The sequence below is a fragment of the Macrotis lagotis genome, chromosome 1 (assembly GCF_037893015.1).
Source record: "Macrotis lagotis isolate mMagLag1 chromosome 1, bilby.v1.9.chrom.fasta, whole genome shotgun sequence".
Lineage (NCBI taxonomy): Eukaryota > Metazoa > Chordata > Mammalia > Peramelemorphia > Peramelidae > Macrotis > Macrotis lagotis.
Window position 1 is genome coordinate 64,280,575 of NC_133658.1, and position 16,794 is coordinate 64,297,368.

A 16,794-nucleotide genomic window follows, 5' to 3' on the forward strand; every position below is an offset into this window, starting at 1 on the left:
ATGGCCACTCTTCCTATGAGAAGGAGATGGTTCTGTAGCCAAGGAATCTTGCTTCAGACAGAAGCGGGGAGCCCAGAAAAACTGCACAACTCTAAGAGTGAGCAGCAATCGGGGTGGCTAGGTGGTGCAGTGGATAGAGCACCAGCCCTGGAGTCAGGAGTATCTGAGTTCAAATCGGCCTCAGACACTTAATAATTACCTAGCTGTGTGGCCTTGGGCAAGCCACTTAACCCCGTTTGCCTTGCAAAAACCTTAAAAAAAAAAAAAGTGAGTAGCAATCACAGGATCAGCGGAAAAGCATATGAAGGAAAGAAAATTTTCCAATAAAGGCAATTTTTCTCATAGAGACACTCTTTATCTGGTGGAGGCAAAGTGTCTATGGAAACTAGTGGAGAGCAGGCCCTGGAGAAGAAGCATAGTGATGTGACCAGAAAAAAAAAATCGGTAATCTCTAGCTTCAGAGGTATGTTTTGCTTTTTCCATATATGTCTTGGCCACACATGTTCTTTTTTTTTTTTTTTTAGGTTTTTGCAAGGCAAACGGGGTTAAGTGGCTTGCCCAAGTCCACACAGGTAGGTAATTATTAAGTGTCTGAGACTGGATTTGAACCCAGGTACTCCTGACTCCAGGGCCGGTGCTCTATCCACTGTACCACCTAGCTTCCCCTACACATGTTCTTTATGGAACTTGCTACATGTATTCCCTTATATCTTGCCTGGAAACTACCCTCTCTACAAAATAGTTTAATTGCTATCTGGGGGCTCAGCTCTTCTCTAAAACCTTATATAATACAAACCTCCCAGAGACTGAGGAGGGAGATTGTGAAGTTCTAAAGTAATGAAGTAGACTGATGGGAAACTAGAACCTCTCACAAGTGAAATAAAAGAACTTAAGTTTGTTTATAGTAAAGAGTGAGTTTTACCAGATGGATTGTTTGCCCATCATTTTTGAAAATGATGAAATTATACCTGTTAATAGAAGATAGTTAGGTGGTAAATAGCTAAAACACCTGACCTGGAGTCAGGAAAATCTGAGTTCAAATCCAACCTCTGATACTTATTACCTGGGTGATGCTGTGCAAATAACTTCCCTTTTTGCTTCAGTTTCCTCACCTATAAAATAAACTGGAGAAGGAAATGGCAAACTACTCTAGTATCTTTGCCAAGAAAACTCCAAATGGGGTCAGGGAGAGATGGACATCACTGAAAATGACACAACAACAAAAACCTGTTAATAATATGCATTGAAGTTGTACTCTTGAGCATACTTTGTAACAACAGACCTTAGATTTATGGAGAATAGGCAATAGGAATATCTTTTAGCCTGGAGTCTTTAGTAGTCATAGTTTTTCTGGATTTTTAAATGAATTATCATGTATTCACTATATGTATGAAATGCCAGGATGCTATTATTCCTAATTTCTAAGTGACTGAATTTAAACTAGAATAAGCAAGATAAGGCTATATATATATATATATATATATATCTTTAAGTCCTTATATAGCTATTGCTAACATTGTTACAACATGAGAAAAACAATAATAACTAACCATAAATTATTATTAGTGAATTTTTGCTGTTTGAGGCGAAATCTCTTGGGATTGTAGTTTGATATTATTCTGAGTTTTAACTTCAAGTATGATTGTCTGAATTGTCATTAAGTCAATAAATCCACCATTAAGGGGAATTCCATGTGCTGCTCAAAGAGAGTACAGTCTGAGAATTGTGGATATCTGTGCTTTGAAAAGTTGAGGGTATGACCTGACATTGAGGAAGTTAGAACTTGATTCATTTTCCCCATTGTGCTATTTCCTTTCTGAATAGAAAGTATTCCCACCTAGTTAATTCTGAGTCTAACTATGATACCCTCTGAATAATGTAGAACTTTGGTGTATGATTGATTACTATGACTTTTATCTGGTATCAAACAGAGCTAAAGGAGCTTTTCCCCAATTATGCTTATGTCAAGTTAGTCTATGTGCCTTTGAAGGGATGGTCTTGATATTATAACTATGTCCTTTTTTCTTTCATAGCAAATTTCTATGATCACAGCAGGTAAGTTGTGGTTTTTGTTTTTGTACCATCAAATCTATAAGTTAATAGATTAATGCTAAAACATTTCTGAATTACTATCATTGGGTGCAAGTTTGAAAGATCTTAATATTTTTAATCTGAATTTTTGGTAACTTCCTATCCTAAGCAACTAGATACATGAGTTCTTAAGTTTGCCATACACTTGCTAATACCTGAATATTCGTATATAATATTAGGCCTTTAAAGTATCTCTTTCAGGATATGAAGATATACTCAAAAAAGGGAGAGAGGAATGATATGATAAAGATGTAAAAGTTTTAAATTTTAATGAAACAGTAAACTTCAAGAAAACAAGAAGATTAGATTATTTTCTCTAAGAACTATATATGATTGACTTCCAAATGTTTCTCATTGGACATAAAGGTCTTGATGTTTTAGTAGTAAATTCTCAAAACTGAATTAAGGATTTAGTGCATAAAATTCATTAATTTAATAATAATCATCATGGGTTCTTTTACTGTTTTGAATTTTCTGATAGCATTAATAGACAAAAGGGCTCATTTTATAAGTGAAATTCTCATGAATCTGTCAGAATAATTTGGAGATATTCTATTTCCCCAAGTTAATGCCGAACAAGTAGGCTGCGTCCAGAGTTTGGCATAACAATAATCCTCTGTACCTTGGAATGATCTCATGTTCTTGCAGAGTGCACTGCTTGGACTAGCATCAGGTGTTCACTGAAGAATTTAGTTCCCCCTACTTCCCATCATATGTTCAACATCCCCATTCTTTGTTGATTTTTTTTTTTTTGGCAAGGCAGTGGGATTAAGTAACTTGCCCAAGGTCAAATTTGAACTCAGGCCCTCTTAACTCCAGGGCTGGTGCTCTATCTGCTATACCACCTAGATGCCCCATCCCTCTTCCTTATTACTGCCAGGTACTGACTGTACTTGTTTCCATCATAGAACTCTGACTCTGTATTCCTCAGTGTAAGCATGATTCCCCCACCCCCACCCCAAGACTTGAGACAATACTGTTCTCACAGGACCCATGGGAATAGCATCTCAAGACCTAAAAAATGATTATATCATATTACAGCCCACTTGTAGTTTTTATGTATATAAGACATGCTTTTGGTTAAGCCCTTTTTCTTAGGAAATGGGCTTCTGCCTACAAGTGTCATTTTCCTCATTCTGAAATTAAACTTCTGTTTTTTGTCCTGACTCTCCTGTCTCTAGCTGTTTCAGTTCTGGTCAGCCACAGGTTAGAGGCCAGGTCTGGTTCAGTTGGCAGATCTATATAGGATTCTTCCTTTACCTGGAAGTGTCCATATCAGGAAAAGGGTTTAAGTAAAGAAAGAAAAAGTGGTGTGTAAAAACAAAAATTCTCTGAATTTTTGGATGAATTATGGATTCCTAATGTGATGTTCTTACAGTTCCATTTTTAGTAAAGTTAGTTCCATAAGATTTGAGCTGGTTTTCACTATATGAACTAGTAAAAAAAAAACCCAATAAATAAAATAAAATAAATAAAACCAAATTCTCAGAGACTAAATTTGTGACCCTGGGCAAGTCACTTAACCCTGTTAGTCTCAATTTCCTCATCTGTAAAATGAGCTGGAGAAAGAAATGGAAATGTCTTTGCCAAAAAACTCCAAATGGAGTCACAGACACAACTTAAAAATGTGTGAACAACAAGAATCCATTCCTCCCTCTTCTCTACTGCTTATAACCCCCCCACCTCCCTTCAAAGCTTAGTTCAAGTGTCCCCTCCTTCAAGAATAATTTTATGGGAACAGTCAGAAGTGCCTGAGTTCAAACCTGGCTTCAGATACTTGATACTTATTAACCATGAGATCTTGGGCAAGTCACTTAACTACTTTGTCTCACAAAAATAATTTTTTTTAAAAAGAGTCTTTTACTTATTTGCAGGAGCTAGATGGCACCACAGTGTGTGCAGCATCAATCCTGGAGATAAGAAACCTCACCTTCCTAAATTTAAATCTGAATTCAGACATTTACTAGTCATAGAACACTGTGCAAATTACTTAACCATATCTGCTTCAGTTTCCCCAATCGATAAAATCAACTAGAGAAAGAAAAAGCAAAACACTCTAGTATCTTTGCCAAAAAACCCCCCCAAAAACAAACAATTCAAAAAGGGTCACAGAAGAGTCAGACTCAACTGAACTGACCTAAATTGTACTGAGTCTTGTTATTGGCAGATTTTTAGCAGTATTATTTAGAGAATTTCTGCAAATAACTTGGAACCAGAGAAGCAGCTTGGCTAGACAGAGCACCCTTTGGAGATGCCCTGGGAACAAGGCCTATTCCAGAATTTTCATTTTCTTTTTTTTTTAATTTTTGAAAGGCAATGGGGTTAAGTTAGTTGCCCAAGTGACATAGCTAAGTAAATATTAAGTGTCTGAGATCAAATTTGAACTCAGGTCCTCCTGACTCCAGGGCCACTGCTCTATCCATTTCTAGCTGGCACATTATTCCAAAATTTTCAAGATGAAATGGACATTGAGAATGGGCAACTAGTAGAGGATTATTACTGTATTGCTTTGATTATAATGTTTCATTGTGTCTATTGCCTGAAAAAAAGAAGAATGCCCAAATTACTTTTTTCTTATTGTTTGGGGATCAGGACAATTCCTTCTGCAACTTTTTGGCCAACTAAAAAGTTTGTTTTCTATTTCTATTAAAAAATTTGACCCAAACTTCACTTACAGATTAATAAGGTTAGTTTGTTTGACATTCCTCAAGTAGAAATCAAAGGGAAGTTTGAGCTTCTGAAAGTGATTGTTAGTTGTTGGCTATTCCCAGCTAATTGTGTAAGGAAGGATTTCTCTGATGCTATTTTCTTGGTTACATTGGTGATATGTAAATCCCCGCTCTAAATAAATCCATTGTGAATTCTCTAAATGTACTTTAATCTGTAACTAGATTTAGTTACTTATAGAGGCTGTTTAAGGAAGTTTGTCTCCTTAAGGGATATATATGACTCTGCCTAATTAACTTTGACTTATGGGATTATGATTTTGGTGATACTCTTGGCCACAGTAAGTCCATTGACTTATGACCCCTGAGATTTATTCAAATTGATCCCTCTGACAATGAAACATTGGGAAAAGTTTGTTAAAAGAATTCTTTCAAGTTCTAGATGAGAAGGTAATGAGGAGGATACCACTGAATTCTCTCTCCCTCTTTCTATTCCCCCTTCATTTGAGGGTTTTTTCCAATGAATTCCTCTTGAAACCATGACCCATCTCTCTGCTTCTAGTATTACGTTCTCTATTTACGAGAACATTGGACTTTAATAAGCCCCAAAAAGGGGATTATAGGAAAATATTTTATTATATTGTTCGGAAAACCTTATCCATTAATAGTGTTTGAATCTAGTTTAGTGTGCTTGAAATTGCCCCCAGGGAAGTCAGAAGACTACAGAGAATGCTTGGATTTTACAGAGGACTTAGGTTCACTCAATATATGTATTTTGGTTTCCCAAATTTGTTTTTTTTATTTGTTTTTTTTTGTAAGGCATAGGGGTTAAGTGACTTGCCCAAGGTCAGACTGCTATGGTTTCCCAAATTTGAATGCTTATACTTACTGATCTATATTTTGAAGGACCTCACCCTTCAATATAATTTAACTGCTACTTGGGGTTTATTACGTGTGCTGGAACTCTTTTCTGAAATCATATATATATATAATGTCAATCTCCCAGAGTTAGGGGGAATCCTCTTCCAGCTTTTCTCCTTTACCAAATGAACAAATAAATTTCTTTCTAAAACTATCTCATATGTATAATCTATATCTAATTGTTGCCTTTTCAGTGAAAGGGGGAATAGAGAGAGGATGAGAGAATTTGGAACTCAACATTTTTAAAAACAAATTAAAAGCATTTTTACATGTAATTTGAAAAATAAAATATTAAAAAACAAAACTATTTCAGATTTTTGGGATTTGTTCTCATGACTAACAGAAGGAAGGAAGGAAGGTCTAAGAAAAGATGATGGACTAGGAAAATAGGGAGGAATATAGGGACTGAAGGTCACTAAAGTAGGGACAAAAATAGATTTAGAAAGAACATGAAAGAGGAAGAGATTAAAAGATAAGAGATCACGATTGCAGAGAATTTTGGCATTCTGAAATAATGGAGGTATAACTCTTATGAATGATGGTCTCATCATGTATGGCATAAATCAACATCTAAGTTAATCTAGAAGTCAAGAAAGGTACCAATGGAGACAATGGCAAGTGTGTATTGAAGTCCTTAAGCATGAGATATTATAATGTCAAATAGTTATGATATGCTCATAACTACAGAGTATCTTTTATTACCTTCCTTCTTTTCAGGGACTCCAATTTGAAAAAGAAATATAGTACCATAAAATCCCAAGATCTGTGAAAATCTGAGATCATGTTTTCCCATCATTTTTTTTTTCACTGAGCTAAAATTAGGAATAGCCAAGGAAGATTTGTAAAAAATTATATAGGTATACTGCAAGGGCAATAAATTTTTATATACAATAGTTCAAATAAATGTTTGACAATTGTTCAATCCATCATCATAGGTTAAAAAAAAACTTCCTGGTACAGTCTGAGATCCAACAAGAGTCACTAAGAAGAATAAATAAAACAATTTTAGGTTCTAGTCATCTTTCTCTTAGAATCTTTAAAAGAGATACTAGAGGGGCGGCTAGGTGGTGCAGTGGATAGAGCACCAGCCCTGGAGTCAGGAGTACCTGAGTTCAAATCCAACCTCAGACACTTGGTAATTACCTAGCTGTGTGGCCTTGGGCAAGCCACTTAACCCCATTTGCCTTGCAAAAACTTAAAAGAAAAAAGATACTAGATCTGTAGATTAATCTGTTTTTTCCACAATATTTTGTGAAAGCTAATATGAGTCCATATTAGGACAAGGAAGACCAAAAAGTTGATAGGCTCTTAAATTACATTAATAGAAAGATAATGGAGGACAAAAGTCACTGTCTCATTGTCTTTTGCTTTGAAGAAACATAATTTGTAGTGTTATGTCCATTTTATTAATTAATAGGAGTGTACCTAGAAAAAAGGCAACTAGGATGGAAAAAGATGATGAACTGGGCCATAGGAAAACCAGTTGAAGAAATGTGGATGTTTAGCCTTGAGAAAAGAAGCATTAGTAGGAGACTTCTCTTCTAGTACCTGAAAAAGTATGTGGAAGAAGGATGAGATTGGTTCTGCTTCATCCCAGAGGGTAGAACTAGGAACAAAAGGCAAACTTAGGGGAGACAGATTTTAATTCAGTATAAGAATGAACTTCTTTGTACAAAGTAAGCACTTAATAAATGCTTGTTGGATTGAATTAAGTTTCTAACCATTAGAAATGTCTGAAAATGGCACAGACTGCTTCAGGAGAGAGTGAATTTTTTTGTGACTAGAAATCTTTAAGCACATTATGAATGAACTCTCTGGGGATGGATTAAAGGATTTTAATTTTGAAGTACTTTTGCCAGGTCCACAGGGGCTGGGTAAGATATTATTCCTCTCCATTAAAAGGTCATTTGAATCTGGACTCATATACATGGACAATGTTCAGGTTTAATTCCAATAAATTCTCCTAATTAAGGGAGAAGATTAGACAATGGAACTAGGATTCCTTTTTTCCTATTCTTCAACTTTTAAATTTCCACATCAGCACTGTTGGGACAAATTAATTAAGTCTTATGTTTAGGTTTATGTCTAGGGTTCCCCCCAAGATGGGGTGTTAAAAAGGTATTCAATATAATAAAGGACAGGTATTAATTTCTATGTAATAAAGGAATGCTAATCACAGAAAATTAAATTTTGACAAAAATAAACTTAAAACAAGATTCAGCATCAACTTATAACTAGTGCTAAATCTGCTGGAATACTTAACTTCATCAAATCACAGAGCAGTTTGTGGGATAGGACCATTGATTAAGAATTTTCCATTATTCCTCTGCTCTACATTATGCAAATAACTCATAACATATCTTCTGGTAAAATGGTCAGGCTTTGACAATCCTCTCCAATTGAAAAGTTTCCTCTTGGGGCGGCTAGGTGGCGTAGTGGATAAAACACCAGCCTTGGAGTCAGGAGTGCCTGGGTTCAAATCCCATCTTAATAATTACCTAGCTGTGTGGCCTTGGGCAAGCCACTGAACCCCATTTGCCTTGCAAAAACCTAAAAAAAAAAGTTTCCTCTGCAACCAGCCAATTCCATTAATTGCACCCAGGACCTCTAGACCTCTCAAATGTATGAGGTTGTTTCCAAGTCTAGAAATGTCCCTCTTTAGGTTGATGTTCAATTATCTAAGCAGAAACGGAAATAAGAAGCAGAAAAGTCATCCAGGGACTCAAATGTAAAATCATCTTATTCAGCCCATATTCTCTATGCTAAATCACTACCCTCACTTTCTCCTCTGGAGCTATCTAGGTCAAATACAAATCTATAGTCAGATACAAATCAGAATGACAGGAAATGATCCTGAATGGGAGGCACTTCGGATTAAGTGATTTGCCTAAGATCACATAGATAGTAAATGTCAAATGTCTGAGGCCAAATTTGAACTCAGGTCCTCCTGCCTCCAGGGCTAGAAGTTCAGAGAAATAAGTTATCATCATGACTATTCAATAATGTACTGGAAATGCTAGCTATAGAAATAAGACAAGAAAACAAACACTTTTGTCAGAAGATATAATTTGCTTAGAGAACCTTAGAGAGCCAATGAAAAACTAATCAATACAATTAACTTAAAGAAAATTTCAAGATATAAAATAGACCCACACAACATCAGCATGTTTAATTGTTGTTACCTCAGAAGAAAGAGATAAAGAGTAATTCCATTTAAAATAATTACAGACAGTATAGAATACTTGTGAGTCTATGTGCTAAGATATAACTATAAGCTATATGAGCATAATTATAAAATAAAAAGTTAAGAATATCAAGGGAATCAATGAGGAGAATAAAGGGAAAGTAAGAGGACTTGGCAGCACTAGATCTCAAACTATACTACAAAGCTGTAATTATTAAGCAATTTTTTTCTTTCTGGTGAGAGAATGTGGGTTAAGTGACTTGCCCAGGATCACACAGCTAATAAGCATCAAATGTCTGAGGCTGGATTTGAATTGGTGCTCTACATACAATCTAGTTGCCCCACCATAAAATCATAATCATCAAAACTATTTATTTGGTCTTGGGTAACAAATAGAGAGGTTGCTAAATGGAACAGATTAGTTACACAACAGACAGAATCAAACTGATAAACTGAAAGATCCCAGTTATTGGAGGAAAGAACTTACTATTTGGCAAAAACTGTTAGGAAAACTGGAATGCAGTCTGGCAGAAACTAGTCACAGAACAACATCTCACTCTCACACAATAGACCAAGATAAGCTCAAAATAGATTCATGATTTAAACATAAAGGATGAAATCATAAGTAAATTAGGGGAGCATGGAAAAATGTACCTGTCAGATCTACAGATAAAGGAAGAATTTATGACCAAAGAAGAGATAGAGAGGATCACAGGAAGTAAAATGGAAAATTTTGATTACATTAAATTGAAAATGTTTTGCACAAACCATAGCTACAATTAGAAGGGAAGCAGGAACCTGAAGGAAAAAAGTTTCTTTGACACTCGTTTTTCAAATATATAGAGGATTGAATCAACTTTATAAGAATGAATCATTCCTCGACTGATAATTCAAAGGACATGAATAGTTTTCAGAGAAACAATACAAGTTATCAGTCTATGGGGGAAATGTTTTATTGATTATTTTTTTTTGCTATGATGTTATTATATGAAATATCCACCTTTAAACTATTGTGTCCTCTGGTTATTACAAGTAAATAAACTGGTTTTTAGTAGCAATGGACCCATAGCCAAAAATAAAGAGTCCCTTAAATTCATAGTAGATTCAAGGAGGGTCCACTCTAAGAGTTGGAGTTGTCATGAATTCATTTGGAGTTGACACAGTTCTTTCTTTCCTACTTCTCCCAAATAGGATTTCTTTCTTTTCTTTTTTTTTTTTTTGCAAGGAAAATGGGGTTAAGTGGCTTGCCCAAGGCCACACAGCTAGGTAATTATTAAGTGTTTGAGACCAGATTTGAACCCAGGTACTTCTGACTCCAGGGCCAGTGCTTTATCCACTGTGCCACCTAGCCGCCCTCCCCAATAGGATTCATAACCCAAAAAGTGAGAGCAGACAGCAAAGATAGTTCCAAATGCCTGCAAGTGAGAACTAACTTTTCATTTTAGGGAATCAGTAAATCTACTGAAAGTTTCTCTGTCTCATTTCTAACCCCGTCCCCAAGTTTAAAGCTAGTTCCAGAAAGGCAGGTTCTATTCTGTTTTTGTTATTACTTAGCACAGTGGCAGAGTAGGTGTTTAATAAATTGTTGACTTCTATGTGTCCAAATTTTAAAAAAATGTTTGTTAATATCTTTTTGTTTTTTTTAACTTTATTTTCAAATCTGTCCCTTTCCCCTCTCCTACCCGGGGAGTAATCCCTAAATAACAAACATTAAAAAAAATTAGGAGAAAAAAAGTTTGGCAAAACTAATCATTTATCTCAACCAAACATTACTATAAAGGCAATGTTGGTGGTCATATTTGGATACACAAAGAACTGCTCTTGGAAAGACTACTCCTCTGGGCTCCAAACTTTATAGACCTCTCCCAAATGCAACTGGTGTTTAAAAAAAAACCAAATCCTTTTTATATACAACCAGACTATAAATCTTTTTATTTTTTTTATTTTTTTTTCAAGGCAATGGGGTTAAATCACTTGCCCAAGGCCACATAGCTAGGTAATTATTAAGTATCTGAGGTCACATTTGAACTCAGGTCCTCCTGACTTCAGGGCTAGTGCTCTATCCAGTATACCATTTAGCTGCCCCTTGAATAATGTAGAGACAGTTAGATGGTGCAATGGATAGAGCACTGGCCTTGGAGTCAGGAGGATGGGAGTTTGAATCCATTTTCAGACACTTAACGTTCACTAGCTGTGTGACCTTGGGCAAGTCACTTAACCCTGATTGCCTCATATCTAGGGCCATCTCCAGTAGTTCTGATTCATGTCTGGCCACTGAACCCTGATGGCTCTGGAGGAGAAAGTGAGGCTAGTGACTTAGCACAGCCCAACCCCTCATTCAAATCCTATCCAGGTACTTTTCATGGCCTCAGCTCCCCTGATGTCATGGTCTTCTTTGACAAGCAAGTGAATTGGATGTGAGTGAAGGGGTGAAGGGGGTGCTGTACTAAGTCACCAGCCTCAGGAGCTATTTCAATTGATAGAGTATAGCACTGCCCTTTTAGGAAGATCACTTTGAATGCTGAGTTTGACAACTGAGTGGCATGATGTTCAGGAGATCAATGCATATGCTATCGTAATATTCCAAGTGGGAGGAGAAAAGGGCCTGTAACTAGATGGTGCTAGCTCAGTGGGTGAAAAGAAGGGGAATCACTTCTCCAAGAGATGTTTCAAAGGTAGAAGCTACAAGAGTCAATGATAACTGATGTCCAAATAGACTCTAAACCCTTTGAGTTGAATTCTTTTAATTTTTGGAAGAAAGTATAAGGTCTAAGGATTTTTGGTATCTTTCTCAGGATCCTTCTAAAGGTCTTCAAAATTATGGTGCCTCTGGAACAAATCTCTTCTTTGTATAATCTTGGTCTCATTCAGCTGCTTTTCCCATATTTTTAGCACTATTTCCACTTCCTCATGTAACATATCTGAGATTAAGATGCTAAAGCTAAATGTAGCAATGTTATTTATAAAATTTTTTACAGTTCTTTCCCATTTTCCCAGCTAATTGTTCTCTTACCAGTTTTACCCTTAAATGTCTCAGAAAAATCACACAATTGATAAACTTTAAAAAAAATTAATTTTTTTTGCAAGGCAAAAGGGTTAAATGACTTGTCCAAGGTCACACAACTAGTAAGTATCAAGTGTCTGAGGCTGAATTTGAACTCAGGTATTCCTGATTCCAAGGTCATAAAATATCTACTGGACCATTTAGTTGCCCCTATTTTTAATATTCATTTAAAATTTTTTTTGAATTTTAAATTCTCATTTCCTATAGCTCCTCCCCCACCCATTGAGAGTGCAAGCAATATGACACGTTGTTAGAATGCTAGATGTACACTTGCCACAAAAAACTATTTTATGGAGAACTCACACAAGGCAAGCGCTCACAAGGGGGTCAGAAGAAGTGATACTGAGACACCACTGAAGCACTTTAGAATTGATTGTACAGCATGGGAGACATTGGCACAGGAACCCCCAGTATGAGGGGCATGATGATGCCCTCATCAGTGAGGGGGCTTCACTTTATGAGGAGGGCAGAATGGGAGCAGTTCAAAGGAAAGGTGACATTCATAAATTTAGAGTACCCACACAGGTGTTCACATGGACTATTTGTGCCCCACCTGTGGTAGATAGAACATTCAGAGCTGATCAGCCAGGGTAGGACACACTGTAATTTGTCTCAAACATAGTGATATCATTTTGATCTTCTTTGATAATGGAAGGACAAGAATAAGTGATACTACTTAAATATGTGAAGTCACAAAAAACATATTTTTTTATTAGCCGTGTCACCAAAAAAAATATAAAGAAAAATAAATTTAAAAGTTTGCTTTATTTGCACTCAGAATCCATCCGTCCTGGATATGGATAGTATTTTCATTATGGAACCCTTGGGATTGTTTTGGATCATTGTATTGATTAAAGTATATGATTTTTTTTCTTAATTTTTTTTTTTTTGCAAGGCAATGGGGTTATGTAGCTTGCCCAAGGCCACACAGCTAGGTAATTATTAAGTGTCTGAGGCTGGATTTGAACTCCAGGTCCAGTGCTCTATCCACTGCACCACCTAGCCACCCCTGTATATGAGTCTTTCATCATTGATTATTATTATTACAATGTTGCTATTAACTGTTCCAGTTCTGCTCATTTTACTTTTTATCAATTCATATAAGTCTACCTAGGTTTTTCTGAAATCATACCTTTCTGTCATTTCTTTAGAACAATAATATTCCATCATAATTTTGTGCCACACCTTATCAATCATTTCCTAATTGAAGGCCATCCCCTCAGTTTCCAGTTCTTTGATACCACAAAAAGAGTTGCTAAATATTTTTGTACAAAAAGATCATTTCCCTACCCCCCATTTTTTATGTCTTTAGGATCCAGACCCAGCAGTGATATTGCTGTGACAAAAGTTTTTTAGACCTTTGATCATAGTTCTAAATTGTTCTCTAGAATTGCTAGACCAATTCACAACTTTACCAATAGTGCCTTAGTGTTCCTGTTTTTCCACATCTCCTCCAGGATTTGTCATTTTCCTCTTCTGTGGCATTAGCCAATCTATAGATACGAAGCTGTACCTCAGAGTTGTAATTTGCATTGTCCACTCAATAATGATTTAGAACATTTTTTCATGTAACTATCAATAGGTCTGATTTCTTCTTCTATGAACTGCTTATTCATACATAGCCTTTGACATTTATCAACTGGGAAATGACACTTATCTTTATAAATTAGAGGGTCAGCTCTAACTGGTGGTACAGTAGATAGAGTACTGACCCTGGAGGCAGGAGAATCTGAGTTCAAATCTGACCTCAGACACTTGATATTTATTAGTGGTGTGACCTTGGGCAAGTCATTTAATTCTATTGCCTTGCAAATATCCACCCCAACCTCTCCAATTTTAAAAAAGTAAAAACAAAAAATAAATTTGGCTCAGTTTCATATATGTTTAAGAAATGAGGTCATTATCAGAGAATTTTGCTGCAATCAATAACTATTAAGTACCTAAGTGCAGAGGATACAAAAAGAAGCAAGAGTCTGTCCTCTTAAGGATCTACTTATAGCCTAATGAAGAAAATAAGACATCAAATATGTATATAAGTAATAAATATGAACACATATATTTTTTGGTCGAACAATGGTGGTTTGTCCACTGTCACATGACTATCAAGTATCTGAAGCTAGATTAGAACAGAGATCCTCCTAATCCAGGCTAGTGCTTTAACCATTTCACCACCTAGATAAGAAATAATTAAGAAGGGAAATATTGGAATTAACAGAGAGTGGAGAAGGCTTCCTGTAGGCAGAGTTTCCTTCAAACTTAAAGGAAGCCAGGGAGGTCAGTAGTAGGAGTGAAGGTGGATAGTCATCAATAATTGCAGAGTCACTAAGTTTCATTTCTTGTCAAACTTTAAGTAAACTTGATGTTACCTCCATGGCTTTTTGTTGCTTTATGTTGTGATACTGCTCAAAATCTCCCATCACAATATTTCAACAGTTCATATGATGCTTAGTAAATATCAGGTGCTTAATAAATGTCTATTGACTGACCATAATCTAAACTGATGCTGTTTTTCATTTCTACCTCTCTTCTTTTGCAAGGAAAGGACACATTTGTTAGAGGAGCCCCCATTTCATTGTTTTCCCCCTACTCTCATTGTTAGCTGCTAGTGATTATATCCCTAGTTCTATTTAACCAATTACCAACGATTAGTTTTTATCACTTTGAAGACAGAGCCAAGAAAAGCACCTCCCTCAAAATTCTGGGGTATACATAGCTCCTCTATACCTCCTCAATCTCGAGAGAGGAGGTAGAATGAGCAGTTTCTACACAGCATTGCTGTCCTCAAATTCACATACAACAGAATGATATTATATAACAAATGCTGAGGCTGCAAAGAAAGCAAAAACAGACCCTACCTTAAAAAGTGCACACTCTAATGGGGAAGACAGCTCATTTTCAGAGGACCAGTGACATCAATATTGATGTGTTGACTTGCAAATGGATTGGATTTAAGGGAGACAGCATTGCCCAAAGTCATCAGCCTCCCTCTCTCTTCCAGAGACATTCACTGACATCCAGTGACAGGACGAAGGTTAAGAGGTCTACGGATGGCTTGGGATGTGCCTTAACATCTTCAATGTCTGCCCAAACCCTAAGCTCTCCACCTACCTGCTTCAGCCGCCTTCATGGCCGATGGAACAAACTTCTCACCTGTCTATTCCACCAGGGAAGTCTTAACATTCTTGGAACAGATATTCCTCTGACTCACTGCCAGGCTTAGGGCCTGTTGCTTCCTTAGTCAGCTTAGATGGTTTAGCTGGATGTGGCTGCGGGGCTTGCTATAGTTTCTTGGAGCTATTTAAGAGACTTGGGTAAAGGTGGAAGAGCAGTCCTGAAAAGGATTCAGCAGCCCCCACACCAGAGGGGCTAGTCCTCCCTGAACACCCCATAAATGCATTAATAACGGAAAGGCAATGGCATGCAGAGGCTGGGATTTACCTGAGACTTGAGGAGGCCAGAGAAGGAAGCGTAGCCGAGGAGGCAGCGCACTCAAGGGATGAGGAGTACAAGGAGTACAGAATTGGGAAATGGATTTTTTGGTGCTTTGCCCTCTCATTTGGAGCCTGGCAGCCATTTCTCTGTAAAGCGAGAGGGCAAGCCACCGGCAGGTCTGAATCCGCAGCCAGTGGGCGATGGACGGTGCCAAGGAGCAAGGATGAACCCACAGGGCCCGGCAGATAATCACAGAGGGCCAGGTCCGCTTTGGCTTCCCTTGTTTCCCTATGCACCTGGCTCAGAGTAAGGACCGTTTGTGCCAAAGAAGGAAAGTCCCAGTCTACTCAAAGGTCATTCCTTCCGTGGGCTCCAGTTTCTCCTTTGCCAGCGAGGGGCTGGCGCTCTCAAATCTTTTTCCAGGTTGGAATGCTTTGATCTTGGGTCTCTTTTTTTTTCTTTTTTAGGTTTTTGCCAGGCAGTGGGGTTAAGGGGCATGCCCTGGGTCATTATGAAGTGTCTGAGGCCGGATTTGAACTCGGGCCCTCCTGACTCCAGGGCCGGTGCTCTCCCCACAGCGCCACCTCGCGGCCCCACTGGGTTTCCTTTATTAATCTAGACAAGGCGAGGGGGGGATTCCGCGCGCCGGGGGCGCTTCCGGAGGCCGAGGCGGAGGGCAGGGGGGCTCCAGGCCTCGGCCGGAACCGCCCGTCTCCTCGGGGCATCCCCGGGGGAGGGGCGAGCGGTGACGTGCCCAGGGTCCCCCCTCTACGCAGGGCGCCCACCAGTTGGCATGCAGGTTCGGAGACGAGGCCCGCGGCGGGCGCCTGGGTCCGGGCCGCCAGGTGCGGAGGAGAAAAGGCGACGCCCGCGGGCTCCCGGCCGGGGTCAGGCCGGGCGCCCGCCCGCCCCTTCGCCGCCTCGGACACCGCCGCGCCTGCGCGGCGCGCCAGCGTCCCCTGCTGGCGGCTTCGGGAAGCAAAGGCGACGCACGAGAAGTGCGGCTGCGCGGGGAGGCCGGGGCCTACCGGCCGGCTGCGTGCGGGCGCCCAAGCCCGGGCCCGGCGGCACGGCGCCTGCGCGGTGGGGGCGGGGCAGCCTGGCGTACCGGCGCGGCGGAGCCGACCCTCCTCCGGGCGGGAGCGCGGCGCGTGAGGCCGGGCCAGCCGGGACCATGGCGCAGCCGGAGGCGGCCAAGCTGCCCAAAGAGCAGAAGTACGACCGGCAGCTGAGGTGAGGCGGCGCCGGGGGAGGGCGGCTGCGGGACACCGCGGCTCCGGGACACCGGCGGCTCGGGTCGGCGGGGCCCGCCTGCCCGCGGAGCCGGAGCCCGGCCTGAGGCGGCGGCCTGGCGGGGGAGCGCCCCGAGGCCTGCGGGGCCCGGGGGGGGGGGGGGCGCGGCGCGGAGGCTGCGCAGTGGGGCGCGGGAGGAGCCG

General features: G+C 39.3%; 2 protein-coding genes across 4 annotated transcripts in view; one reads left to right on the forward strand and one right to left on the reverse strand.

Moving 5' to 3' along the window:
* The window catches only part of CA7 (carbonic anhydrase 7), a 45,463-nt gene extending 29,180 nt beyond the window's left edge, over nucleotides 1-16,283 (reverse strand). The window contains exon 1 of one of the 3 annotated variants that reach the window (XM_074203031.1): nucleotides 15,365-16,283. In XM_074203031.1, coding sequence (XP_074059132.1) covers nucleotides 15,365-15,500 — 136 coding nt within the window. In that variant the 5' untranslated portion in view covers nucleotides 15,501-16,283. The remainder of the gene's footprint in view (nucleotides 1-15,364) is intronic. The other 2 variants (XM_074203024.1, XM_074203010.1) reach the window with 2 other exon arrangements.
* A 142-nt stretch (nucleotides 16,284-16,425) lies between these two features.
* NAE1 (NEDD8 activating enzyme E1 subunit 1) overlaps nucleotides 16,426-16,794 on the forward strand; it is a 59,720-nt gene continuing 59,351 nt past the window's right edge. Inside the window, exon 1 of the mRNA XM_074202996.1 lies at nucleotides 16,426-16,591. Coding sequence (XP_074059097.1) covers nucleotides 16,533-16,591 — 59 coding nt within the window. The 5' untranslated portion in view covers nucleotides 16,426-16,532. The remainder of the gene's footprint in view (nucleotides 16,592-16,794) is intronic.